The 27,598-nt window shown below is 42.6% G+C and overlaps 1 protein-coding gene across 1 annotated transcript in view; it reads left to right on the forward strand.

Annotated features, from left to right (window-relative positions):
* Nucleotides 1-42: 42 nt before the first annotated feature.
* The window catches only part of LOC148348006 (piezo-type mechanosensitive ion channel component 2-like), a 31,051-nt gene continuing 3,495 nt past the window's right edge, over nt 43-27,598 (forward strand). The window contains exons 1-2 of the mRNA XM_088322163.1: nt 43-393; nt 11,647-11,745. Coding sequence (XP_088178289.1) covers nt 318-393; nt 11,647-11,745 — 175 coding nt within the window. The 5' untranslated portion in view covers nt 43-317. The remainder of the gene's footprint in view (nt 394-11,646; nt 11,746-27,598) is intronic.

Consider the following 27,598-nt stretch of genomic DNA (forward strand, 5'->3'; position numbering starts at 1 on the left):
AAAGGCTGAAAACATCTGTGCGCTTCCAGCTGCTCTTTGGAACCACAAAAGTCGAACGAAATGAAAAGATTTAAGATTTAAGCGAAAACGGGACAAGAGGAAACTTTTTTCTTCTCTTTTTTTTTAAACTGGTTTTATTTGAAGTGTAAGCTGAAAGCAGCTCACACGTTGGCTCGAACACTTTGTGTGTGTCCACTAACGGGATGCCCCAGACGGCGTTCCTAGTCCGGTTCGAGCGGGGACATCCCTGACAGTCCGCCCCAGAATCGGCAGCAGGGCCAGGGTGGCTCCGCTGCGGGTCTGGACCAAGCGGAACCATGCCACGTCCGACCTCCGAACTGCTGCTGGCAGGGTTCATCTTCAGGATTGTTCTGCCACTCAGCCTCACTGCAGGTTCGCTTTCTTTCGTCAACATAACTTATTAGATTACTATATTGTGATTCTTAGATTGTCTTTTAACTCAGGGGCCATTTTAGGTTCAGAGTTTTAGGGGTGCTGAGCATCCGGATCAGGGGTGGGCGAACTACGGCCTGTCCAAAATGGTAAAAATCTAATTGTGTGTGCGTATGTATAGTATATATTTGTGTGTGTGCGTATATATATATATATATATATATATATATATATATATATATATATATATATATAGTAATATATGTAAAATATATAATGTGTGTGTATATATATATATATGTATATACATACACACACACACACATATATATATATATATATATATATATATATATATATATATATATGTGTATGTGTATACAGTAAATGGGGCGGCAGTAGCTCAGGAGGTAGAGCGCTCGTCTTGGGATCAGGGGATCCCAGTTTGAATCCCGTCTTGTCCGCGTTACATGTCGAAGTGTCCTTGGGTAAGACACTAAACCCCTAATACCCCCAATAAGCAGATTAGCGTCTTACATGGCTGCAATACAAGGCCGCAATTGGGAAATGTGAAGCACACTGTAAAGCGCTTTGGGAAGTGATTGATTTGAAAAGCGCTCTAGAAATGCAGATCATTTCATTTCATTTGAAGAAAATAAATATTTGAACACCGTTATTTTGCTATTACTCCCACTTAGAAATCATGGAGGGTCCTGAAATTTTCATCATAGGTGCATGTCCATTGTGAGAGTAATAAACTAAAAAGAAAAATCCATACATCACAACACATGATTTTGTAACAATTTATTTGTGTGAGGCAGCTGCAAACCAGTATTTGAACATCTGTGTATCATCTAGAATTCTGACCCTGAAAGACATGTTTGTCCATTAGAAGTCCACCTGCACTCCATGTATTATCCTGAATCAGATGCACCTGTTTGAGGTCGTTAACTGCATAAGGACACTTGTCCACTCCAAACAATCAGTAAAACTTTAACTTGTAACATCACGAAGACCAAAGAGGTGTCCAAAGATACCAGAAACGAAATTGTACTCCACAAGGCTGGAAACTGCTAGGGAGCAATTGCTAAACAGCTTGGTGGAAAAAGGTCAACTGCTGGAGCAATCATTAGAAAATGGAAGAAGCTAAACATGATGGTCAATCTCAATCGGAGTGGAGCCCCATGCAAGATATACCTTTGTGGGGTCTCAATGATTGAAGAAAGGTGAGGAATCAGCCTGGTACTACACGACAGGAGTTGGTCAATGAAAAGGGCTGGGACCACCGTTTACATGGTGACTGTAGGTAACACACAAAGACGTCATGGTTTGAAATCATGCATGGCACGAAAGGTTCTCCTGCTAAAAACAGCACATGTCAAGGCCCGTCTTTAGTTTGCATATGACCATTTGGATGATACAGATGAGTCATAGGAGAAAGTTTTGTGGTCAGATGAGACCAAAATAGAACCTTTTGGTCGTAATTCCACAAAGCGTGTTTGGAGAAAGAAGAATGACTAGTACAATTCGAAGAACACCATCCCTACTGTGAAGGATGGGGGTGGTAGCATCATGCTTTGAGCGTGTATTTCTGCACATGGGACAGGACGAGTGCACTGCATTAAAGAGAGGATGACTGGGACTGTGCATTGTGAGATTTTGGGGAACAACTTCCTTCCCTCAGTCAGAGCATTGAAGATGGGTTTTGGCTGGGTCTTCTAACACGACAATGACCTGAATCACACAGCCAGGAAAACCAAGGAGTGGCTTCGTAAGAAGCATATCAGCCAGTCTCCAGACCTGAACCCAATTGAAAATCTTTCGAAGGAGTTTAAACTACGTGTTTCTCAGCAATAGCCCAGAAACCTGACCGTTCTGGAGAAGATCTATGTGGAGAGGTGGGTCAAGATCCCTCCTGCAGTGTGTGCAAACCTTGTGAAAGACTATAGCAGGGGTCAGCAACCTTTTCGGTGCCACTTTCAAATTTCCTTGTAAATCAGTGTGCAACACCAACTTAATGAATTGCACAACATTTTTTTAATATCCAACCGAGGTGTAATTTTACACCAGTCCAAATATATAACATGGATATACATTTTAATCGTATATCTCAGTGTTTTTCAACCCTTTTTGAACCAAGGTACACTTTTATTTATAAAAAAGTTCAGAGGCACACCGTCTGTCGAAAATGTTTGAAAATGAAGTTATGTCAAATATTTCACTGTACTGCCTCATAAGCAGATAATTACTGTATAAAAAAAGAAAATAATACTTAAAATAAAAAAGAATGTGCTTTTTATTTTTATTTTTTACAGTGCAATCTTAAACCGCTTTATTAAACAAATTAATTTATTAAACGTACTGTGCTACCTCAAGAGCAGATAATTAGTACATAAAAAGTATATAAAAATCTACTGCCACCTTCTGATATGGATGACTATTACAGTTCATCGTCTGAAAGTTGCAAAAATACTGAATAATGGCCTGACTTTTTGGAAAGATGAAATTGGGAAAATTCCAGCGGCACACTTGACAAGGTCTCTCGACACACTAGTGTGCCCCGGCACACTGATTGAAAAACACTGGTATAACTGACCAATTTGTCTTCCACTATTCTTGTTCAATAATCAACAAAAAAATGAATGCGAATAACAAGTGGAAAGGCCTGTAGCCATCCATGACTTCAACTTTTTGACACTAGACTTAACCAGAATCAATCATTCTTCATTAACAGTGAACTACAATTAAAAAGCAAGTGCTATGGACAGCTATCATACCATTCATCAATGATATCTTGTTGCAGAAAATATCAAAACTTGAAATAACAGAAGCAAAGCAGAATGCATGACCGCACACACATGCACAAACAAGCATACACGCACACACACGCTTCTAAAATATTCGCCATTAGTAAATGGTTTTCTGGGCAGCACGGCAGCGCAGTGGTTAGCGCGTGTGCTGCATAGTTCTGAAGTAATCAGATCGAACCTCCTGTGTGGAGTTTGCATGTTCTCCCTGTGCTTGCGTGGGTTTCCTCCGAGCACTCTGGTTTCCTCCCACATTCCAAAAACATGCATGTTTGGTGCCGGTTCAAATTTTCCCTAAGTGTGAATGAGCAAGTGAATTGTCTGTCCCTGTTGGCCTTGCAACTGGCTGGCAACCAGTTCAAGGTGTCTCCTGCCCACTGCCTGAAGATAGCTGGGATGGGCTCCAGTACCCCCGCGACCCTACTGAGGATAAGCGGTGCTGATAATGGATGGATGGATGGATAAATGGTTTTCTGTGCTTTACTAGGCAGTGAGCAATGTGATAGCTTGGTGTTTTTAGCAGTGACATAGCTCTTCAGGGTCTTTGTTTTTTTGCCGTACCTGGACACTATGCGTTTTAATGTCCCCGCCTTGACAGACCCATCCTTGGATTTAAGTTCATGTTTTGTCTCGTAATGACGTTTAACACTTGCTGTGCGAGGTACAACGCTCTCGAGGCATAATGCACTAAACAGCACAGTCATTTTTTGCACAAAGCCTCATTTGTCTGTCCACGGCCGCTGGAAATAAAGAGATGTTTTCTCCTTCGGAGCCGTCATGATTCATTCATTTATCGCGCGCGTGTGTTTCGTTGGCCAGTTTAAAACACGAATCTCTCCTGCGAGGCGCTGCGCAAACACACACTGACACACGAAGCAGAGGAGGAGAGGCGCTAACGTAAAGCCTCTAAATAACACGGTGCGCAACTGAAAATGTCTAAGTTCTTGGTAAAAATGTGCATTTTTAAAACATAATCATTATTATTTTGCCGTGCGCTCGCGTGCCACTGGATAACCCCTCGCGTGCCACTATTGGCACGCGTGTCATAGGTTGCCGACCCCTGGACTATAGGAATTGTTTGACCTCCGTAAAAGGAAACAAATGCTATTGAACCAGATATTAACATTCATTTTCTCAGGTGTTCAAATACTGTGTGTGTGTGTGTATATATATATATATATATATATATGTACATATATATATCAATATATATAGAATAGTAAATATGGCATTTGTAAAAAAAAATGGGGTTTTGTGCCAACTTTGTCCCCATTGTTCTTTTTTGTGTCTGCAACTAAAATACTACTAAAATTATTACAAATGAGGTGTAACATATTAAAATACTATGATAAGAAATAGCATAATATAGATATTACAATAGAAATACAGGACTACAAAAATACAGCTACACTTATCTTTAAAAATGCTTTAGAAATACTAGAAAAGTACTGGGATGGAAATACTTCTACGGAAATACTACAAAAATACAACTACAGTAACACTATAATACAAAAATACATAGATATAGCAACACAAATATCGCAAAAATGATTCTACCAAAATATTACAACACAAATACTACAAAATACAACTACAATAATACAGTAAAACTACTGATATAATACAAATATTATCCTATAGAAATGCTACAAAAATACTACTGTAGAAATACTAAAGAATACTACAAAAATAAAAATACACAAATACTGCAAAAATACTACAGAAATACGACAAAAATCTGACTGCATAAATACAACAAAAATACCACTAAGTACTACTCGAGTGATACTACAAAAATAAAACTACAGTAATACTACTGCAACACTACAACATTGACTATAAGCACACCCCAAAACGGGCTGTTTAAGCCCATGTTTTATATTATTGTCAAGTGTTTGTGTCTTAAAACTTTACATTCCATCCGATATTTATTGACGTAAAGAGGACAAACTGATACATAATCATAATCTATTTATGATCTGCACTTGACATTTAGAGATAATATTAATACATGAATTATTAACAATATCAAATTGTCATTTTAGTGTAAAAAGGTCAAACTCGTAATTTTAATGTGTACGTAGGCGTAAATGGGCATGTTCTTTTTTCTGGGACAACTTTGAATTGATTGCTATTGCTAGTAGTGCAAGCCTTTTTTTGAGCTAGCTAAACAAAATAGTTCTGCATGTTTGTTCACTATTTTTGTGCAAACCAAGTGCAAAATATTCAAAAATAACTTTTTGAAACTAAGAAAAAAAAGATGAAAAAAAAAACAATATAACCAATATTTATAGGCTGCTTTAGTTTCATATTAAATTGAATTCAATATAGCATGCTAGGCTAACTGAAACTAACTAGCGCAAACCAATGGAGTTGAAAGACGAAAATTATATTTTTCTTTTTACAAATTCTATTTTAAATTCATGAATTCTTCATTAATTAAGTAGGTTGCTGAACGAAGTAGTTCTACGCTTTTACCCACTTTGTCTGTACAAACTATTTTAAAATAACTTTTTGAATCTTGCAAAATCAGAAAACAACGACAACTAATTATACGTTTGTTTCATGTAACATTAAATTCATTGTAGCATGCTGGGCTAACTGAAGCTAATTGGCACAAACTGACAATATTGAAAAACGGAATTCAATTTTTTTTCACTAAAGAAGTTCAAAATTCAAGAATTCATTAATCATGTAGTTTGTATGAAAAACCAACAATATGAGCTTTGGGTCTTTTGGGCATTGATTTTTGGTATAAGCCTGGCCAATACGCAAAGAAAAATATATCTATGTTCACACAACACAAGACAGAACACAACACAAAAACCCAGTAGGCATCACCTGTGATAGCAGCAATCGATGATAAATTGTGGTTAATTACAGATTATTGGTTATGGGCAGCGCGGCGGCGCAGTGGTTAGCGCGTGTGCGGCACAGTTCTAAGGTCTCGGGAACCTCCTGTGTGGGTTCAAATCCAGCTACCGGACTTACTGTGCGGAGTTTGTATGTTCTCCCCGTGCTTGCGTGGGTTTACTCCGGGCACTCCGGTTTCCTCCCACATTCCAAAGACATGGAATCAGGTGGATTGGCCGGTCCAAATTGTCCCTAGGTGTGAATGAGCGAGTTGTCTGTCCCTGTGTGCCCTGCGATTGGCTGGCAACCAGTTCAGGGTCTCCCCTGCCCACTGCCCGATGATTGCTGAGACGGGCTCCAGCACCCCCGCGACCTTACTGTGGATAAGCGGTGCAGCTAATGAGATGAGAGATGGGATGAGGTTATTTACAGTGCAAATCCTGATTACCTGATATGACAAAGATGACAGACACCCTGTGCAAAATATGTCAGTTCAGTCAGTTGAGTTAAGTAACTCGATTATGTATTAACTATTACAACTTAGGCCAATTTTATTTATTCTTTTATTTTTTTATTATTATTATTTTTTGCCTATTCATCCTGATAGTCTCTAGTCTTTATTATATGTTTTACCCTGGAATGTCATGTCTATTCTGGTTGCATACAATGTTTTACAACTTCGATATCAATGACAATAAATACAATTCTAATTCTACTACTTGAATACAAAAATTAAACATTTCTGAAAACAAAACAATCCCAAAAGCATGTCATGCCACTGTTTATGGTTGAATTGTCCAGTGCCTCGCATGGATTATGAAGAGGTTGATAGGAGACACAACCAAGCTGTGCTACTTTTTCTGTAGAAAATGAAAACATATTCTCATGAGGAACACAAATGCTTAGAATATTTCCAACAAGAAGTGTTGGCTTATTGATTATTATGCCCTGGCGACACGTAACTAATTATATTTTTTCCTTGAATCGCTACTTTTAACGCTGTTAGAATATTATTAGCATGTAGTGACACTTTTGTGAGTTCTCACTTACCCTTAGGGACTCGACAGCAGCACTGACTCACAGTTAAAAGTGAAGGACGCAGGGTTCATACGGGTGCTTGAAATCCTTGAAAATTCTTGAATTTTGCTTGAACTGCTTGAAAATGCTTGAAATTGTTGCCATTGTTATGTTTCTTGCCAGTTTGACTCTATATGCTACACATTTAAGGAAGAACGTTTTTTTAAAAAGTGTGTGAAAATGAAGCTGACAGCCTGCTCCGGTGGTTTTTCATTATGCTGTTGCCATGTGAAGCGTCACCGGTCCCTACTGGTTGTACCCAAGAGGACAGATCGATTTAGAAAACTGGATGTTTTGGCCTGGCTCCCAAACGGATCATCATATTTATTTCTTTATTTATTTTATATAATGATAATAAAATTTTATACACCAGATTATTTAGTAATGAGTAACTTCATATGTTTTGTAGGCGATCCCTGCAAAACAGATGAAATATCCATTCATCCATTATCTTCCGCGGGTCGGGTAGCGTGGCAGCAGCCTTAAAAGGGAAGCCCAGACGTCCCTATCCCCGGCCACCTCCTCCAGCTCATCCGACGGGATCCCGAGGCGTTCCCAGGCCAGCCGAGAGACATAGTCTCTCCAGCGTGTCCTTGGTCTCCCCTGGGGCCTGCTGCTGGTGGGACATGCCCGAAACACCTGCCGAGGGAGGCGTCCAGGAAGCATCCTTATCAGATGCCCGAGCCACCTCAACTGGCTCCTCTCAATTCAGAGGAGCAGTGGCTCTACACAGAGTCCCTCCTGGATGACTGAGCTTCTGACCATACCTCTAAGAGAAAACCCAGACACCCTGCGAAAGAAACTCAATTCAGCCACTTGTATCCGGGATCGTGTTATTTCGGTCATAACCCAAAGTTTATGACCATGGGTGAGGGTAGGAACGTAGATCGACTGGTAGATTAAGAGCTTTGCCTTTTGGCTCAGCCCCCTCTTCACCACGACGGACCAGTACAGGGTCCGAATGACGGCAGACGCTCCCGTTCCATCCTACCCTCACTTGAAAACAAGACCCCAAGATACTTAAACTCCTCCACTTGGGGCAAGATCTCATCCCCACCCCGGAGGGAGCATGCTACCCTTTTCCGGCTGAGTATCATGGTCTCAGACTTAGAGGTGCTGATCCTCATCCTGGCCGCTTCACACTCGGCTGAAAATCGCTCCAGCGAGAGCTGAAATCACGGCCTGAGGAAGCCAACAGCACCACGTCTTCTGCAAAAAGCAGTGAAGCAATGCTGAGGCCCCGAAACCGGACTCCCTCCCCACCAAGGCTGCGCCTAGAAACTCTGTCCATAAAAGTTATGAACAGAATTGGTGACAAAGGGCAGGAGGGCGGAGTCCAACCCTCATCGGGAACGAATCCGACTTACTGCCGGCAATGCGGACTAGACTCTGGTACCGGGCATACAGGGACCGCACAGCCCGGATAAGACTGTGCGGTACCCCATACTCCCGAAGCATCCCCCACAGGGCCTACCGAGGAACACGGTCGAATGCCTTCTCCATGTCCACAGAACACATGTAGACCGGACAGGCAAACTCTGTGTGATTCTGCTGTAGTTGGAACACCCTATCCGGTCCACCTTCTTAAGAGGGGAACCACTACCCTAGTCTGCCAGTCCAAAGGCACTGTCCCCGATGTCCACGCGATGTTGCAGAGCCGTGTCGACCATGACACGCCCACAACATCCAGAGCCTTAATGAACTCCGGGCAGATCTCATCGACCCCCGGGGCTCTGCCACCGAGGAGCTTTTTGACCAGCTTGGTGACTTCAACCACAGAGATACGAGAGCCTAACTTAAAGTCCTCCGGCTCTGCTTCCCCAGAGGAAGACGTGTCGGTGGGATTGAGGAGGTCTTCGAAGTACTCCGCCCATCGATTCACAACGTCCCGGGTCGAGGTCAGCAGCGCCCCATCACCACTATACACAGTGTCGATGGCACACCGCTTCCCCCCCGAAGACGCCGAATGGTGGACCAGAATTTCCTCGAAGCCGTTCGGAAGTCGGCTTCATGGCCTCGCCAAATTCCTCCCATGCCCTATTTTTTGCCTCGGCAACCGCCGAAGCTGCATTCCGCTTGGCCAGCCGATATCTGCCAGCTGATTCCAGAGTCCCACAGGCCAGGAAGGTCCGATAAGACTCTTTCTTCAGCTTGACGGCATCCCTCACCGCCGGTGACCACCAACTGGTCTGAGGGTTGCCGCCGCGGCAGGCACCAACTACCTTACGGCCACAGCTCCGATCATGCGCCTCGACAATGGAGGCGCGGAACAGTTGTGCCGGAGGTGTGGATTGAAACTTCTTCTGACAGGAGATTCTGCCAGCCGTTCCCAACAGACCCTCACAACACGCTTGGGTTTGCCGGGTCGGACCGACACCTTCCCCCACCATCAGAGCCAACTCACCACCAGGTGGTTATTAGTTGACAGCTCCGGCCCTCTCTTCACCCGAGTGTCCAGAACATGCGGTCGCAGGTCCGACGAAACGATGACAAAGTCGATTATAGAACTATGGCCTAGGGTGTTCTGGTGCCAACTGCACATATGTACACCCTAATGACTGAACATGGTGTTGGTTATGGACAAACCATGACGGGCACAAAAGTACAACAACGAAACACCACTCGGGTCTAGGTCAGGGGGGCCGTTCTTCCCAATCACGCCCCTCCAGGTCTCACTGTCATTGCTCAAGCACACCCTCTAAGGACCCCAAGAAGGGTGGGTACTCCGAACTGCTATTTGGTGCATCAGCACAAACAACAGTCAGGACCCGTCCCCCCACCCGAAGGCGGAGGGAGGCTACCCTCTCGTCTACCGGGGTGAACCCCAACGTACAGGCGCCGAGCCGTGGAGCAATTAATATGCCCACACCGGCGCTGCGCGTCTCACAAGGGGCAACTCCAGAGTGGAAGAGAGAACAACCCCTTTCGAGAGGACTGGTACCAAAGCCCAAGCAGTGCGTGGAGGTGAGTCCGACTATATCTAGTCGGAACTTCTTAACCTCACACACCAACTCGGGCTCCTTCCCTGACAGAGAGGTAACATTCCATCTCCCAAAAGCCAGTTTCTGTAGCCGGGGATCATCGCGCCAAGGACCCATCCCTTGGCCGCTACCCAGCTCTTACCGCACCAGACCCCTTTGGCCCCTCCTACAGGTGGTGAGCCAATGGGAAGAGGGACTCACGTCGCCCCTTCGGGCTGTGCAAAGGCCCGGCCACCAGGCGCTTGCCAGCGGACCCCACCTGCAGGCCTGGCTCCAGAAGGGGGCCCCGGTAACCCGGGGTAACCCGCGTCCGGGCAAGGGAAATTGTGGACCAATGTTTAAATTCTTCATAGAGGTCTTCTGATCTTCGTTTTGTCTGGCCACTCACCTAGAACCTGTTTGCCATGGGTGACCCTACCAGGGGCTTAAAGCCCCTGACAACATAGCTCCTAGGATCATTGGGACACACAAACTCCTCCACCACGATAAGGGAGTAGCTCATGGAGGGGCAGAATCAGATAAAATATAAATACAAATATTTACAGATCCATCAAAAAGTTTTCTAAAGTAAGTTTTTTAGATTTTTACACACTGAACATATTTAAAGTCGAACATCCACACAAATCCCTGAAAATGCAAAAAAAAAAACTAAAATAAAAATTAAAAATATTAACACTTGAGTGGTATAAATAAAAGATAAAATGTGGAAAAAAATAACTATTTACAATTCTATTGTAACCAATTTAGACACAGATTCCCTGAAAAATATGCAAACAATATGAAATGAAATAAGTGAAAAAAAAAGCAAAGGATCAGTAGTCGATTGAAAGATTGAATGCACTTTGCTTCAGAGCGATCAATATCATTAAAATAAGTCCAAATTTGACTCATTTTCATTCGTTTTCTACTGTCAGTACGCTCTTTCTTTTTTGTGTCTTCCGTATTGAACTCTGTTATTACCCAACACGTATAGAGCCCTTTCTGTGTTTGTTAACAAGTGTAACATAGCCAAGCTGCTTGTGCATTGCTGAAGCAGAATGGCAGAATTCATGTCAGTTTATAGTAGCCCATCAATATAAAAATTGTGGAACACAGAACATCTCAAAATAGCACAAAGTATGTACTGGCAGCAAAATAGTGACTTTATTTTAGCCATCAAAGTCAACAACAATAAAAAAAAACTTTTGATCGGCGCAGGATTTCTAACTTTGAAGGTACTGGAAAAATATAGAAATTGGCTTTAAAAGAGCTTGAAAACTGCTTTTATTTCGCCATGAAAAAGGTGTACGAACCTTGCGGACGGTCAAAAACTTTCTATATACTGCATGTGGTAGCGCCCACACATTCCATACTGAGGGGGGAGGTGTGTGTGTTCACGTGCATGTGCGGTGAGCTGTATGTCAACACGCACATAAGCAAATGTTGTTACCTGGGAAAGTGTGCATTCGTAAGGAGGGTGGGAAGCAAAACAAGGCCTGGATGTCTTTCTCTCTGCTAAAAACCATCACAGTTTATGTTTGTGTGTGTGCCCACAGGGGCTTTGCTGCGATTTAATGGCTTCTCACTGGTTTACGTCCTCCTTCTGTTCCTCCTGCCCCTGCTGCCAGCTCCCAGTACTAACTCCCTCAGCACAGGTAATGCCGCCATCATATCATCCTTCAAAGGTAGGTTCGTACGGGCGCTTGAAATCCATGAAATTTAAGGATTGACGGTTATAGGTTTTTCTGGGTAGTACCGATAGGGACCAAGTAACTTTTACAATAAATAAAATAAAAACGTCAATAACACAACATTACCTAAATTTACTTAATAAAAGTGCATGGAAAATCCAACGGAAGCTCCGCAAATTGGGTATTTTTGTTATAGAGCCTGATTGACAAACGTTATGGCAACAGTTAATGACTCAGCCTTCCACTATAGTGTGGTTTTCATGCTCTTTCTCGGTCACAAACACACACTTGATCGACAAACTAATGTTATTATATAAGCTATTATAACAGTCTTCACCTGAACGTGCTTCCCTAAAACAAGTTAACTACACTTTTTACTGCCTTTGTTTACTTCGCTCTAACGTCCTTTTCCTGCTTCGGTGGCTTCGGCCCTTGTTGCTTATCCAATCAGAAGGAGCTTGGTGTGTAGCTTGGGAGACAGAAGGCGGGTAGAGGCAATGAGAGGCTCAGCTGCAACTCAGCCAAAATAATTTGCCCATCGAATAAATAAAAATGCCAACACTTACATCCCTAAAATTTCCAAATATTGGTGCTGATAATCAGCACGCCCAATTATCCTTAACCTATATTGAAAATGTCTGAATTTTAATGTTGTCTTTTCTAGGAATGAAAAGTGCTTGAATTTCGGGTGAAGTGCTTGAGGATGCTATAAACTAACTATTGCCATGTTTCCCACAAGTCTGCCTAAAAATGACACTTGACACATTTCCCTTGCATTTCTACTCCCTTAATATTAACTGCAGCTGGCATTACCTTGTACAGCATTGTCTTTTGATGTGTCATTAAATCAAATCCAAATCAAAGTGCTGTATAAAAGCATCCATTGTACAATAAGACAACAAAATCCCCTTCTTTATCCCCACCCAACAACCTAAAACCCCAAATACACCGGCACACACAATTGTTAAAATACAATAAAAACTAAGATAGTCATAGAATTAAATTATGATTATGACAAAGCACACAGTAAACATGTGTGGAAAGGTGCCTTTTGGTCATCGCCCTAGGAACAGTCAACAAATCGCTGCCAGTGTTCCTCAGGAACCGCAAAGCCCAATACAATAAAAGCAAATCAGACAAATAGGATGGGCCAAGACCATTGAGGCACCTTCAAATTGATCCTTAAACGCACAGGGAGCCAATGCAGCCAATGGGCTTCACCCAAGAGGACAGGCGCATGCTAAACCTAAATAGGGCACTATAAAATGTCTATTAGTGGAAGGATAATGTATCAATTATGCACATTTTTTATGGGCCATGTAAAAAATGAAACTAGGATTTCCCAGTGGTAAAGATGAATGGGAAGAACTTACTGCAACTGAAAATGTAAGGTACTTATACCATTATTTTACCTAACATCTATATGGGGAGAAATTACTCACAAAAATATTTACACATTTATTGTTCTTATCTGCAAATATGTTTACGATTTACTCAAGATCTAAAAATCTTATGTCTTGATAGATGCATACCCAAGATTAAAAATCACATATGTGAACCGCAGATATATTTTTGGATCTACTAGATACATGCTTCATACCGTATTTTTTCTTTTGATGGTCTTGGATGAAGTGAAAACTTAGCTTTGAAAATCCTTCAAAAGTGCTTGAATTTGGCCATGAAAAGGTATATGAACCCTCAACAGAACGAAGTTAGGCGGATGAGCATATCCAGGGTCGGCTGTCTCTGATCCTTTTCTTGGTAATTTTGAGGAGCTGTTCAAAGTTTATCAATGCAGAACATCAAAGTTCAAGCTGCCACAATATCTGCCCTGCTACATCACTCACTCTCCTGGAACTCTTAGCACTGGCAACTGCATCCTTCTTTTTCTATATTGGGCCTGTTGACTCACTTTCAAAGGACTTTAATACTTCTTTGGTTAACATCTTTGACTCTGTGAAAAAGTCAAAAGGCAGGATAGAGTATCCTGGGGTCTACTATAGTCTCTTACGGGTTTATGCAAATGAAATAATAATTAGCTGTTTTTTGTTTTTTTGTTGTTTTGTTTTTACAGTTGTGAAAATGCTAAATATTTGTGCCAATAATCCGACCAGCCTGACAAACATTTGACTGGTTGTCAGGCTATTCCTTCCTGAGGAAACAAAAGGATCAGGCTCACAATACGAGACACGCCCCTCCCAGACATCCCCCCCCCCCACACACACACACTCGCACTCACTCGCAAACACACACACTGGCACACACTTGCACACATCAGTTTCTTCTTCCCTGGTAAAAGAATCGACATTCAGCATTGTGATGTACATATACAATCACACACACATGCTGAAACACGTCAAAGGAAATAGAAAGAATAGAGTTGAAGTTCGGCTAAAGGATGAGTCACAACTGTTTTGCTTGGAAATGAACGGCATCGCTAAAAGAGGATGATCGTGACATTTTTGATTTTTTTTTTTAAATTGTGCCTTTTTGAAAAACTATTCATATCAATCATACCATGTTTTCAATGCAAATTTCACAATCAATGTAAAGAATTCATATTTTTTTGTGTGATTCTGTAATTCGGGGCCATTGCAGGACATGAGTCTCAGGGGGACATATCAAATGTACAACTATTATTACCCAAAAAGTTGTTTCCAAAGCACTGGTTCTAATGTTTTTCAGGGATGTGTTTCACAATTACCTTTTTAAAGATGTACTGTGCATTCTTGTATTTTGTAGTTTATTTGTTGTTGCACTGAAAAGTGAATATTTTAACAAACATTTTGTTGTGTCATGCATGGATTCTAGTTAAAATTTGCTTCATAATGAGTTAAAAGTCACGGCAGAGTGAATAAAATAAATGGTATTATAATTTGAATGAATGAATGAAAACTTTATTTTGAACATTAAAATAAAAACAGGACAAAAACAATGACTCAAAAACAAAATAATGTTACATAACATGTTCGAAAAGGGGTAGTAAGAAGCAGATGCTTATTTTCCCTACCCTTTCATCTTCCCTATTACATACATTTTACAGATCTTCTTCTCTTCTTGTGTCTAATATAACAAAGTCTTATGGATATAGATATTACATAGGTCAGATATCAATAATTATGATTATCACAATAGTCACAAATTTTATACACTAATCTTCGTAGTACCCATCCCTCAACATCATAATGCCACTAATCATCAAACATCACTGCGGCACCAATGATAATAACAACAATAGTAATAATATTAACAATAACAATTTTGATATAACAATAGCAACAATAACAACAAAGTTAACCATAGTTGTAAACGCACTATTCCCAATCTCTCGTATAACTCATACCCCATTTTCTTAATCTCTGTATTCCGCCAGTAATGTTTTTTTGTATTTAAATATGAACAAGTGAATAGTTGGACATTGTTTGTTCTCGTCTTGTAAATTGTTCCAAAGTTTGAATCCATACATAGACACACATATATTTTCCCTGTACTTCTCACCTTTGGGATTATGAATTTACTACAGACCCTTAAATTATAATTTCCCTCTTTCCGAATGAATACTTTTTGGATGTTTTCTGGCACTATGTTTTTGTTGACCTTAAAAAGCAGTTTTAAAGTAAAAAAAATCACTAAATCATCCAATTTTAATAATTTGGACTCCAGGAATAAAATATGAGTATGATCTCCATATCCTGCCCTGTGTATGGTTCTAATTACACATTTTTTGGAGGATAAAAAGGGGCTGTAGTGAACTTTTGTAATGTTTGCCCAAGACTTCTGCACAATATGTTAAGTATGGCAGAACTAGAGAACAATATAATAAATACAAAGCATTATAGTTTAAAAGGAATTTGGCTTTATTAATTATTGAAATGCCTTAGTTTGTATGTGTCTGATGTGTGTTTTCCAGCTTAATTTATTGTCTATTATCTTATTTTCTGATTCGGTGTCTATTGCAGCACCATCCATTTTTACTTCTAAATCTTGATTTGCCTTGCGATTACCAAGAATTATTATTTTGGTTTTATTTAAATTTAAAGATAACTTATTTATATACATTCATACTTTTAGGTTAATTAATTCAGGTTACCAAATCAATATAGTTATCATTTGAATAGAAAATGTTAGTGTCGTCTGCAAATATTACTATTTGTAATAGTTTTGAAACATTAATGTATAAATTTGATAAATTGGGACCCAGGATAGAACCCTGTAGCACAGTCCAAAAAGATGCCCAAGTATTCAGATGACAACTCTCCCATTTTCACATATTGCTTCCTCCCCGTCACATAACTTTGAATCCATTGCAAAGCCACGTCCCTGATGCCATATCTTTTCATTTTTTTAATAGTATATTATGATTAATGGTATCAAATGCTTTTTTAAGTATCTGCCTATCTCTTTTTTTTCTATGCTATGGGTGATTTTTTTCTACTGCATCAATAATAGCCATTGTTGCTGTCAGAAGGACCAGAACAGAACAGGAAACCCCAGAGCGTTCGTTACAGTTCTTTAAATAGGGAAGCATACAGGGGTAGCGGGAGACGTGAGGGCCGTCGGATGTCACCCGCGGAGCCGGGAAGGTAGCTTCGGAACACGTAGCCAATCGGAGTGCGGAAGTCTAGCAGGTCAAGTTTACCGGGGCTGGAGAGAAGATCGTAGCGTGGGACAGAAGCAGGTCGGATCGGAGGCAGGCAGAATCAGGTAAACAGATCAAGACGGAACAGGTATTCAGGAGAGTCATACAGGGTACATTTCGTTCTGTATACACGTGTACTAGAATGACAATAAAGTAGATCTGAATCTGAATCTGAATCTGAATCTGAAACGTAATCCTCAGACGAAGAGGTCTGGGCTTAGCGTGCTTAAGAAGGGAAAATTAGCCAATCAGAGGGCATCCACGTGATTGCTCCAGGTGACTTGAGTTAGCAATCACGACAGAACCCCCCCCTCAAAAATCAAAAAGTAATCCACGGGCAGGCCGACAGGTACTCCAGAAAAAAATGGAAAAGCAGAAAAAATGCAGGTATTCCAAGGGCAAAAACCAGAAGTCAAAAGTAATCCAAACAGGCAAAAAAAAAATATTCCAATACGTCACCCAGAGGGAACCAAGGCAGGTCACCCGAAATCCTCGGCAGTCACTGAATCCACAGGCACGTCTCCAACAACCCAAAAAAAAAGGAATAAACAATCCAACGATCAGTGACGAGACACAAGGCAACTGAAAAAAACAAAACATAACAAAAAACAGAGAGTCAAAACAATACAGTACCTAAAATTCCTCCGAATGGACAGAAGCCCCCTCATCAGCATCCGAAGGGGCAGCAGAGGGTGGCTCCGGAGGTGACCGTGCAGAAGGCCCTCGGGGACGACCGCGGCGCTGGTTGATCCGGGTGTCGTTGGTGGAACTCTCTCGAGGGAACGGTCCAGGATCTGCCGGGTGGGGACCCACGACCTCTCTTCCGGGCCATATCTCTCCCAGTTGACCAGGTATTGGAGTCGACGTCCGCTGCGTCGGGAGCGGAGCAGGCGACGAACAGTGTAGACAGGGTCCCTATCCAGCAGAGGAGGAGGAGTCTCAGGTGCCAATGGGCTCTGGCGGACGGGCTTAATCCGGGATACATGAAAGGTGGGATGAACCCTCATTGATCTTGGCAGGCGGAGACGGACGGCTGAGGGGTTGATGATCTTCTCCACAGTGAATGGACCAAGGAATCGAGGCGCCAGCTTCTTGGATTCCACCCTCAGCGGTAGGTCGGTGGAGGAGAGCCAAACACTTTGGCCCACCTGATATTCCGGAGCGGGCCTTCGACGTCGGTTAGCCCCAGTTGAATGGGACTTGCCTGCTCGAAGGAGTGCTGTTCTAGCTTGGGCCTAGATACGTCAGCAGCGCCGAGCGTTCGCTGTCGCAAACGGGCAGGAAGCCTCTCCCTCTTGGCTGGGAAACAGGGGAGGTTGGTAGCCATACACGCACTGAAAGGGAGAGATTCCCGTAGAGGAGCTGACCAGGGAGTTGTGCGCATACTCCACCCAAAGTAAGTGCTTGGCCCAAGAGAGTGGTTCCCGAGACACCATGCAGCGCAGTGCTGTCTCCAAGTCCTGGTTTACCCGTTCCGATTGTCCATTGGACTGGGGATGGAACCCTGATGAGAGACTGACTGATCCCCCCAGCAGACGGCAGAATTCTCTCCAAAACCCTGATGAGAATTGAGGATCCCGGTCAGAGACAATGTCAGTAGGGATGCCATGGAGGCGAAACACGTTCTGTTGCACGGCCTGGGCGGTTTCTTTAGCGGAGGGGAGTTTGGGTAGAGCCACAAAGTGTGCCATTTTACTGAACCGGTCAACTATGGTCAGGACGGTAGTCATACCTTCTGATTCAGGTAACCCGGTTACAAAGTCCATAGCTATATGTGACCATGGTCGATGAGGGATCAGTAGGGGGATGCAGTAGACCGGCCAGACGCTGGTGAGGCACAGACTTGACAAGCCAGCACGTAGTCTTTTATGTCTTTAGTTATGGAAGGCCACCAAAAACGTCGTGACACAAAACGTTCGCGCTGCCCCTGGGTGGCAAGACAGGTAGGAATCGTGCCCCCACTGTAGGACCTCCGAACGTAAGGGTTCTAGGACAAACAATCGGCCATCTGGACAGGAGCTGGGACCGGCTTGGTCTTGTTGTGCTTCAATCACTCGCCTCTCTATGTCCCATGTGACGGTTGCAACCATGCGTGATGCTCGGAGAATGGTAGCCGGACCCTGGGGTTGGTCCTCGGGTTTCTGGAACTGTCTAGAGAGGGCGTCGGGTTTTACATTGCGGGAGCCGGGTCTGTAGGACAGGGTGAAATTGAAGCGGGCAAAAAACAGAGACCAACGCGACTATCGTGGGTTTAGTCGCTTGGCCGAACGGATGTATTCTAAGTTCTTGTGGTCAGTCCAGACAATAAACAGCACTGTCACCCCCTCCAGCCAGTGCCGCCACTCTTCTAGCGCTAACGTAATGGCCAGCAACTCACCATCCCCCACATCGTAGTTGCGCTCAGCCGGGGATAGCCGCCGGGAGAAGAAGGCGCACGGGTGCATCTTCTGGTCCTCCGAAGATCTCTGGGACAGGACAGCCCCAACACCCACATCTGACGCGTCCACTTCAACCACAAGTTGCCGTGCGGGGTCTGGTACCTGCAAAATAGGCGCCGTGGAAAAGCAAGTCTTTAGTTTATTGAAGGCCTCATCCGCTGCGGGGGACCACTGGGAAGTGTCCTTAGGGCTGGTAAGAGCTGTGAGGGGAGCCGCCACTGAACTGTAATTACGGATGACCCTTCTATAGAAATTGGCGAAACCAAGAATTTGCCTTAGCTTCTTACAATTCTCCGGAACGGGACAAGAAGTGACAGACGATACCTTGGATGGATCCATCTCTAGCTTCCCCTCGATTATGATGTAGCCCAAGAATGACACAATCCTGGAGTGGAACTCACATTTCTCGGCTTTGACAAACAGGGAGTTCTCCAAGAGGCGACAGAGGACGAGCTGGACGTGTTTCTGATGTTCCTCTTGGGACTTGGAAAAGATTAGGATGTCATCCAGGTCTACAAAAACAAAACGGTTCAGGACATCTCGTAACACGTCATTAATCAGAGCTTGGAAGACTGCGGGAGCGTTGGTTAACCCGAACGGCATTACCAGGTATTCGTAGTGGCCGGTGGGGGTGTTGAACGCCGTTTTCCATTCGTCTCCCTCCCGGATTCGGACCAAATGCTAGGTGTCACGGAGATCAAGTTTTGTGAATATTGTAGCCTCTTGAAGTACCTCGAAGGCAGAAGCAAGTAATGGCAACGGGTACCGGTTCTTTACCGTGATATCGTTGAGTCCCCGGTAATTGATGCAAGGTCGGAGGGATCCATCCTTCTTCCCAACGAAGAAGAACCCTGCTCCCGCTGGCGAAGAAGAAGGTCGAATGATGCCGGCCGCCAGGGCATCTGATGTGTATTTGTCTATGGCCTCCCTCTCGGGAGCCGACAGGGAATAGAGCCGACCCCGAGGGGGAGTTGACCCGGGCAGTAGATCAATTGCGCAGTCATAAGGCCGATGGGGTGGCAGGGAAGAGGCCTTAGCCTTGCTAAAAACCTCCCGTAAATGATGATAGCACTCGGGAACCTGGAACAGGTCGGGTAGAGGCGTCGGGGAAACTGAACTATCTGGTCGAGAGGCCGCGCGCAGGCAGGTTTGATGGCAGTCTATACCCCACTCCAAAATCGAGCCAGAATGCCAATCAAAGTGTGGATTATGTTGGACCAACCAGGGGTGGCCAAGAACTATAGGTTGACTGGGGGAGTGCAGCAGGTGGAAACAAATCCTCTGTCTGTGATTACCGGAAAGTCTTAATTCGACAGGGAGCGTTATTTGGGAAACGGAGCCTAGCAAGTGCTCATCTAACGCTTGTGCCGAGATAGGACTAGGGAGTGTCTTAACAGGTATACCTAACTTGCGGGCGAGGGACAGATCGAGAATGTTTACCTCAGAGCCAGAGTCAATCAGGGCCGGAAATGTCTGAGTAGAATCGGAGAGGTAGAGAGAAGCCTGGATAACGGGTCTAGCGTTTTTGGGAGCCGATACAAGGGCTGAGCTCAAGCGGATGTATGTCCGACGGGCGTTTGACTTTTACCGGGCAGGTGGTCACGCGATGGCCCTTGCCGCCGCAGTATAAGCATAAGTGTTCAGCGAACTTTCGCTGGCGTTCCTCGGGGGAAAGAGAGACCCGATCCACCTCCATTCTTTCAACAATGGGGGCGGCCGGGACCCGGGGGTTCGGTACGTTACCCTCTTCTGAAGTCGGGCGGTTAACGACTCGATTAGGACCTCCCCGCTCCCGTCGTCTAGCCTGAACCCGGCGGTCAATCCGGCCGGTTAACTCAATGGCCTCATCTAACGTACCTGGGGTAGCGTGTGACACTAATTCGTCTTTGAGATAGTCCGCCAAACTATGCAAATAAGCATCGATCAACGCTTCTTCATTCCATTGGCTTTGCGCCACTAGCCTACGGAAATCAATTGCATAATCTGCTATGGTGCGCCTACCCTGGTAAATGTTCAGAAGCGAACGGGAGGAATCGGCCGATGAAGAACCCGAGTCAAATACCTTAGTCAGCTCTTAAGCCAAAAGGTTGAATGACGTCCACGCCGTAGCACCTCTCTCGTAGGCAGCCGTTCCCCAAAGACGCGCTCTTCCCGTGAGGTGATTAATGGCGAACGCTACCTTGGCTGCTTCAGTAGCAAAATTGCGGGCTGGAGGTCAAATATTAACCTACAATTTACTATTAATGGGCGGATCTGAGCGGGATCTCCCCCAAACTTCTCTGGTTCACCCACTCGAGGCTCGGCGGATACGGCGCCGAATGAATCCTGGTGTAATTGATCCAGTCTTTGTCGTTGCCTGTGTACTTGCTGAGCCAGATTTGCCACTTCACAGGCGACTTGCCGAGTCGTCAGAGGGCAAAGGTACGAACGTGGGGTCCATTCTGGTCTGAGGATTCTGTCAGAAGGACCAGAACAGAACAGGAAACCCCAGAGCGTTCATTAAAGTTCTTTATTTAGGGAAGCGTACAGGGCTAGTGGGAGACGTGAGTGCTGTCGGACGTCACCCGTGGAGCTGGGAAGGTAGCTTCGGAACACGTAGCCAATCGGAGTGCGGAAGTCTAGCAGGTCAGGTTTACCGGGGCTGGAGAGAAGATCGTAGCGTGGGACGGAAGCAGGTCGGATCGGAGGCAGGCAGAATCTGGTAAACAGATCAAGACGGAACAGGTAATCAGAAGAGTCATACAGGGTACAAACGTAATCCTCAGACGAAGAGGTCTGGGCTTAGCGTGCTTAAGAAGGGAAAATTAGCCAATCAGAGGGCATCCACGTGATTGCTCCAGGTGACTCGAGTTAGCAATCACGACAGTTGCTGATCTGTTTGCTCTAAAACCATATTGACTTTTATTAATCAATTTATGTTTATCTATAAATTTGTTGTAGTCTTTTATTGTAAAGTTTTTCTAATATTTTAGAGAACTGAGGAAGCAGAGATACCGGTCTGTAATTTGTAAAAATGTGTTTGTTTCCATTTTTGTATATTGGTATAACCTTTGTATTTTCATTTGATTTGGGAATTTGCCTGTTGGAAATGATAGATTACAAAAGTATGTCAATGGTTTCACAATGCTATTTATAATTTGCTTAACTAGTACGATATCGATGTCAAAACAATCCATTGACGTTTTGTTTTTACAGTTTACCATGTCTAAGATCTCTGATTCCGTAACCCCAGATAAAAACATGGTTTTGTAGTTATTTTTTATCAGTGACTCAAATTGCTTACTACTGCACTCTGGGATATTTGCAGCTAGCTTTGGTCCAACATTTACATAATAACTATTGAAATTTTCCACAACTTGATTTAAATTGTAATTTTCACTGTTCTTATCAATAAAATAGTTTGGATATGCATTACTTACATCCTTTCCTTTTATTATACTATTCAATAAATCCCAAATACCTTTAATATTACTTTTGTTATTATGTAATAAATTGGTATAGTATAATTTCTTGCTCGCCCTTATTATTCCTGTCAATTTGTTTTTATACGTTTTATATCGGGATTTGGGTTCCTCAGTTCTTAGTTTAATACATTTTCTATGTAAGGTGTTTTGTTTCTTACAAGCGTGATATAAACCCTTAGTTATCCATGAATGCTTTACAGATTTATTCTTAATATTAGTTTGTCTCATTGGACAGTTTTTGTTGTACTTGTTGGTGAATATTTCCAAAAATATGTCAAACGCACGATCCACATCATCTGTACCATGCATAGCATTCCAGTTTTGTTTAACTAAGTCCTCATAGAGTGATATTATAGTCTCTTCAGTTCTAACCCGTTTGTAAATATATTCCATAGTTGATTCTTGTCTAGTAACCTTTTCATTATACACTGTAAATACTGCTAGGTGATCAGAAATGGCACAAAGCAGTAATCCGCTGACGTTTGTAAATTCAATATTATTTGTAAATATATATCAATGAGTGTTGCCCTGTGTGAAGTGATTCTACTAGGCCTTACAAACTCATACTGTACATTATATTAATATAGTCATCAATGTTTTTATGTTTGTTTGGATTCATTCAATCTATGTTGAAATCTCCACAGATGAATAGTGTTTTGTTGCCTATTGTTGAATATGTTTTCTCAGTCCAGTTTGTGAAGGTTTCAAGATTTGAGCCCAGTGACATATATAGACAACTGACTATAATGTTTCTCCTTTTTTCATTTATAATTTCTATTGTAAGACATTCAAGTAAATCATTGATGACAAATGTTTTGTATTATCTTAGATTTAAATCCTTCGTGCACATATATAGCTACTCCTCCTATTTTGTTTGTTCTAATTACATAGTTCAAATTAAAGTCACTTAATTCAAAATCAACTCCCTTTTCCTCATTGAACCATGTTTCAGAAACTGCAATCACACTAAACGGGTTCTCAAAGTGCTGTAAGCATTATGTGATGTCTTCAAAATTTGTGTATATGCTTCAACTGTCAAAGTGAATTATTGAGAATTTCACTTCAGATTTAACAAAAGTATTATATTCAATTCCCGTATAATGTTTGCAATTGTCCGAGCTAGTTGATAGAAATTTGTGGTCAGGATCAAATTCATCTGATTTTGAATTATTGGAGTCAGTGTGATCAATAATGCTCAGTTTGGGTAGATCATGGCCTAATATATTATGATAGATTTTTTTTATTGTGATCTGGAATGAAAGTGTCCATGTTGTCGGTCCAGGATGCCATTGTATCATTTGAATCCACCATTGTCCGAGATTGTCCAGTGTCATTATATGTACTTACCACTCTATCCAGGTCAGCAGGCAAATCTGTCCAGCTCCTGTATTTCTTGAATCTAAATTATTTTTGCTTCTTCTGGAGTGCCGTTTAACTTTATGTATAGTCTACAATTTGAAGTCCAAGTTCTTTGTATCTTATTTGTTTTCCTCAAAAATCGAGCTTGTCTTGCAATGTCAAGAGTTGTTTTTTTTTTTTTTTTTTGCTTAAGTGTTCAATTAAATAAACATTTGTCCCTTTTAGTTTTTTTCCTTGCTTAAAGGATTTCATGTTTTCGTTTCCTGTTGATGAACCTCACTATGGTAGCTTTAGGGGATCTCACCTCTTGATAATGGATGGCACGCTTCTATGTCCTCAGCATTGATAGATATCCCTTTATGACTCATAAAAGCAATGACCTGTTGCTGATCAGATTCTTGATCAGCATTCGTTGTAATACTTTTATTAGCCACAGCTTTGGCATAAGTACGAGGTTTGATGTCCAAACCGGTGATTATAATGTCATTGATCGTGGTGTACTGTTTAAATTCTGCTGCATTTCCTTCTAGCGTATTAATCCTCTTGTCCTTTCCCATGTTTTTGTTTTTTAGATGTTTGATTTCAGCCATTAAACTCATGATTGTATTTGGTTGTTTGGTAACTAGATCCATTTTGTGCATCATAAAGCCAAGTGACTTTTTGATTCCCTGGAGTTCCTTGTCCCTGCTCGGCATCTTGAAATTTCTACGCTACTTTTATGGCACCGTCCGCTGATCGCCTCACCCAAACGCCCTCCAACTTACCAGTTGTTACTTCGCCGGTCCTAGTATCCCCGGTCTTTGGTCGCTTTGCAAAGCACCGCCGCCATGTTTGCCTCCTACCGTAATGCAAAGTCAGTCTCAGCAGCCAAACTAGCCAGTCCCCTCATTCGCCGTGTGTCTTTCCTCGTCGTTCGGTCCTGTTTTTCCGCTGCTTCTCGAAGGCGAGACCTTCTTAGCCGAGGGGGCAATGAGAACAGCGGACATAGTAGACACGTCTCTCCCCACGTAGCGCCAACAATGACTGAATTTGGAAAGCAGGATGAATCGGCGTCCTTCCTGTATTGGTTTTCGGAAGTGGTCCGCTGAGTTTACGGCGACGTCGACTCAGGGCTTTCTCCTTCGAAACCCTCCAAGAGAAATGTCGCTCTCGCTATCTTCAGAGTTTTTACCCTCCAGTTCCGTTCGACGCACTCGCATCTGCTTGCTAATGCTAACTTTGTTTACCCATCGATGTTGTGGCGTCTCGACGTTGTGGCGAAAGCCATCCTCAAAGCCAAAATTTTATAAAACAATAGATTTTGTAATAACTTATGTATTTATTTTGTGCAGGATATTGCATTATTATTATTTGTATGCTCAACAAAGGGACCCCCAAAACCTGGCTTTTTTTCCTGCTTTTTTATTTCTTTGTTGTACGATACGGCTTGTCGCTAGTTACTGTTGTTATTGTTAGCTGCTTCGTGTAAAAAAAGCCCTGTTCATTCTTCGGTGTTACTCGCCTTTAAAAGGAGCTCAACTTAGATTTATTTTCCCAATGTCTCTATTTACTCATGTAAGTCACTGCTGCAGGCTATGGCTGATGTCTTTGTTAGCTGCTGCTGCTTCCTCCTTCTGTGTCACTCGTCTTCTACAGCTGGTCATGCAAGCGAACGTTGCTGTGATTCAGGCATCCGACACTGTTTCCTTCTCTGGCCACTCCTGTTAGCCACTTAACTGCAAGCTATGTCTCATAGCTAGCAGTTATTGTTAGCTGCTCCTGCTTTCTCTCACAGCAGGGATGTCCAAACTTTTGAGAAAGTAGGGGGCCAGATATGGTAAGCTGAAAATATGTGAAGCCCAACTATTTAGCCTGGAATTCTTTGAACAGTCTTTAAGAAATTCACCCTTCATCAAAGGTTTCCAGTGCCTCATTGCTCGCCTTTGTAGCATCTTCATTTTACCTGAAGGGTCAAGTGAAAAAGCGCTTCTGTGCCGTTAATACAGCTGTCAGTTGCTAAACCTTTTTACAGCGTTTATCTCGAATTAGCTCAGGGGTGTCCAAACTTTTCAAAAAGTGGGCTGGATTTGGTAAGCTAAAAATGGGTGGGGGCCGACTATTCAGCCTGGCATTCTTTAAACTGTTTTTAATTAATTCACCCTCCGTCAAATGTTTGCATTGTTAGGCGTTCAGCGTCGCCACCTCTCAGCTCGCCTTTATAGCATTATCATTTGACTCCTGTGAAAAATTGCTGCTCTGCCGTTAAAATAGCTTCCAGTTGCTTCACCTTTTAGCAGTGTTCATTTCCAGTTTCCAGCTTTTTGTACTCATCATGTTTGTTCCGGCAGTTCCTCTTGATAGTATATTCTTTGAAAACAGCCACAGTCACTACGCAAATTAGCTAGATGCAGTTGTTTAGGATTTTGCTGAAAGAATACTCCTACTCACTTGTCCACTTGTCCTGGAATCAGCAACTTTCCTTTTTTTGTTTACAGTCGCCTGGTCAGAAATAGGGGTGGGCTAAAATTCTCACAGAAAGCCAAGGTAGCCAAAGGGCTACTGCCATCATCTGGTAAAATTTGAGTGAGCCTCACCATATATTTAAGACAAAATACAACAAAACTGCCAATCCCGCTCTCCAGACAAAGGCTAATTCTTCAGCACATTTTATTTAACTGTGGGAAATTTGAGGATCTGATAAAATCTATAAAATGATAATATGCCAGAGCCTGTGTCCTTTATCAATATAAATAAAAAGTGTCTTCCTCTTTTAGTTACTTTAAAGGGCTGAGGCTCATTTTGGTCCTGGATAACGGTATCAAAACAAGCTGCAAGCAATGTTATTTTGTAAAAATGACACAAAATACTGCAAACGAGAAAGATATCATCATATTTATCTTCGGTGCAGACTGCACTGAGCAGGAGAGAGAAGGGAGTGCCTTGTGCTGTGTGCAGAGGTCCACCGACCTGAGTGTTTTTTCGTGTTTTTATTTATTTACAGTTTGATCAAAAGGTTTGCATCATAAAGTATCTCAAATGTCAACATACGAAGTTTAATGAACTCTCATTTTAAGGGTTTCATAGCGATTTAAGGCAAGATCGCGGTATGTTTGTGTGACACCCTTACTATAAATTGAAGTTGAAAAGATGCGCTATATACTGGACTGTCTCAGAAAATTAGAATATTGTGATAAAGTTCTTTATTTTCTGTAATGCAATTAAAAAAACAAAAATGTCATACATTCTGGATTCATTACACATCAACTGAACTATTTCAAGCCTTTTATTATTTGAATATTGCTGATTTTGGCTTACAGCTGAAAAAAACTCAAAAATCCTATCTCAAAATATTAGAATACTTCCTCAGACCAAGTAAAAAAATAATTTTATAACAGAAAAACTAAATCAAACATTTGAAAATGTCCATTGATGCACTCAGTACTTGGTTGGGAATCCTTTTGCAGGGATTACTGCATCAATCCGGCGTGGCATGGAGGCAATCAGCCTGTGGCATTGCTGGGGTGTTATTGATGCCCAGGATGCTTCGATAGCGGCCTTCAGCTCATTTGCATTTGTAGGTCTGGTGTCTTTCATCTTCTTCTTAACTATACCCAACAAATTCTTGATGGGGTTCAGGTCAGGGGAATTAGCAGGCCAATCAAGGACAGTGATGCCATGGTCAGTGCACCAGTTACTGGTGGTTTTGGCACTGTGGGCAGGTGCCAGATCATGCTGGAAAATGAAATCCTCATCTCCATAGAGCTTTTCAGCAGATGGAAGCATGTTGTGCTCTAAAATCTCTTGGTACACAGTTGCATTTACTCTGGACTTGATGAAACACAGTGGACCAACACCAGCAGCTGACATGGCTCCCCAAACCATTGCTGACTGTGGGAACTTCACACTGGATTTCAAGCAACTTGGATTTTGCTCCTCTG

This window comes from Urocampus carinirostris, chromosome 18 (genome assembly GCF_059441175.1).
Source record: "Urocampus carinirostris isolate Australia breed hairy pipefish chromosome 18, RoL_Ucar_1.0, whole genome shotgun sequence".
In the NCBI taxonomy this organism is placed as follows: Eukaryota; Metazoa; Chordata; class Actinopteri; order Syngnathiformes; family Syngnathidae; genus Urocampus; species Urocampus carinirostris.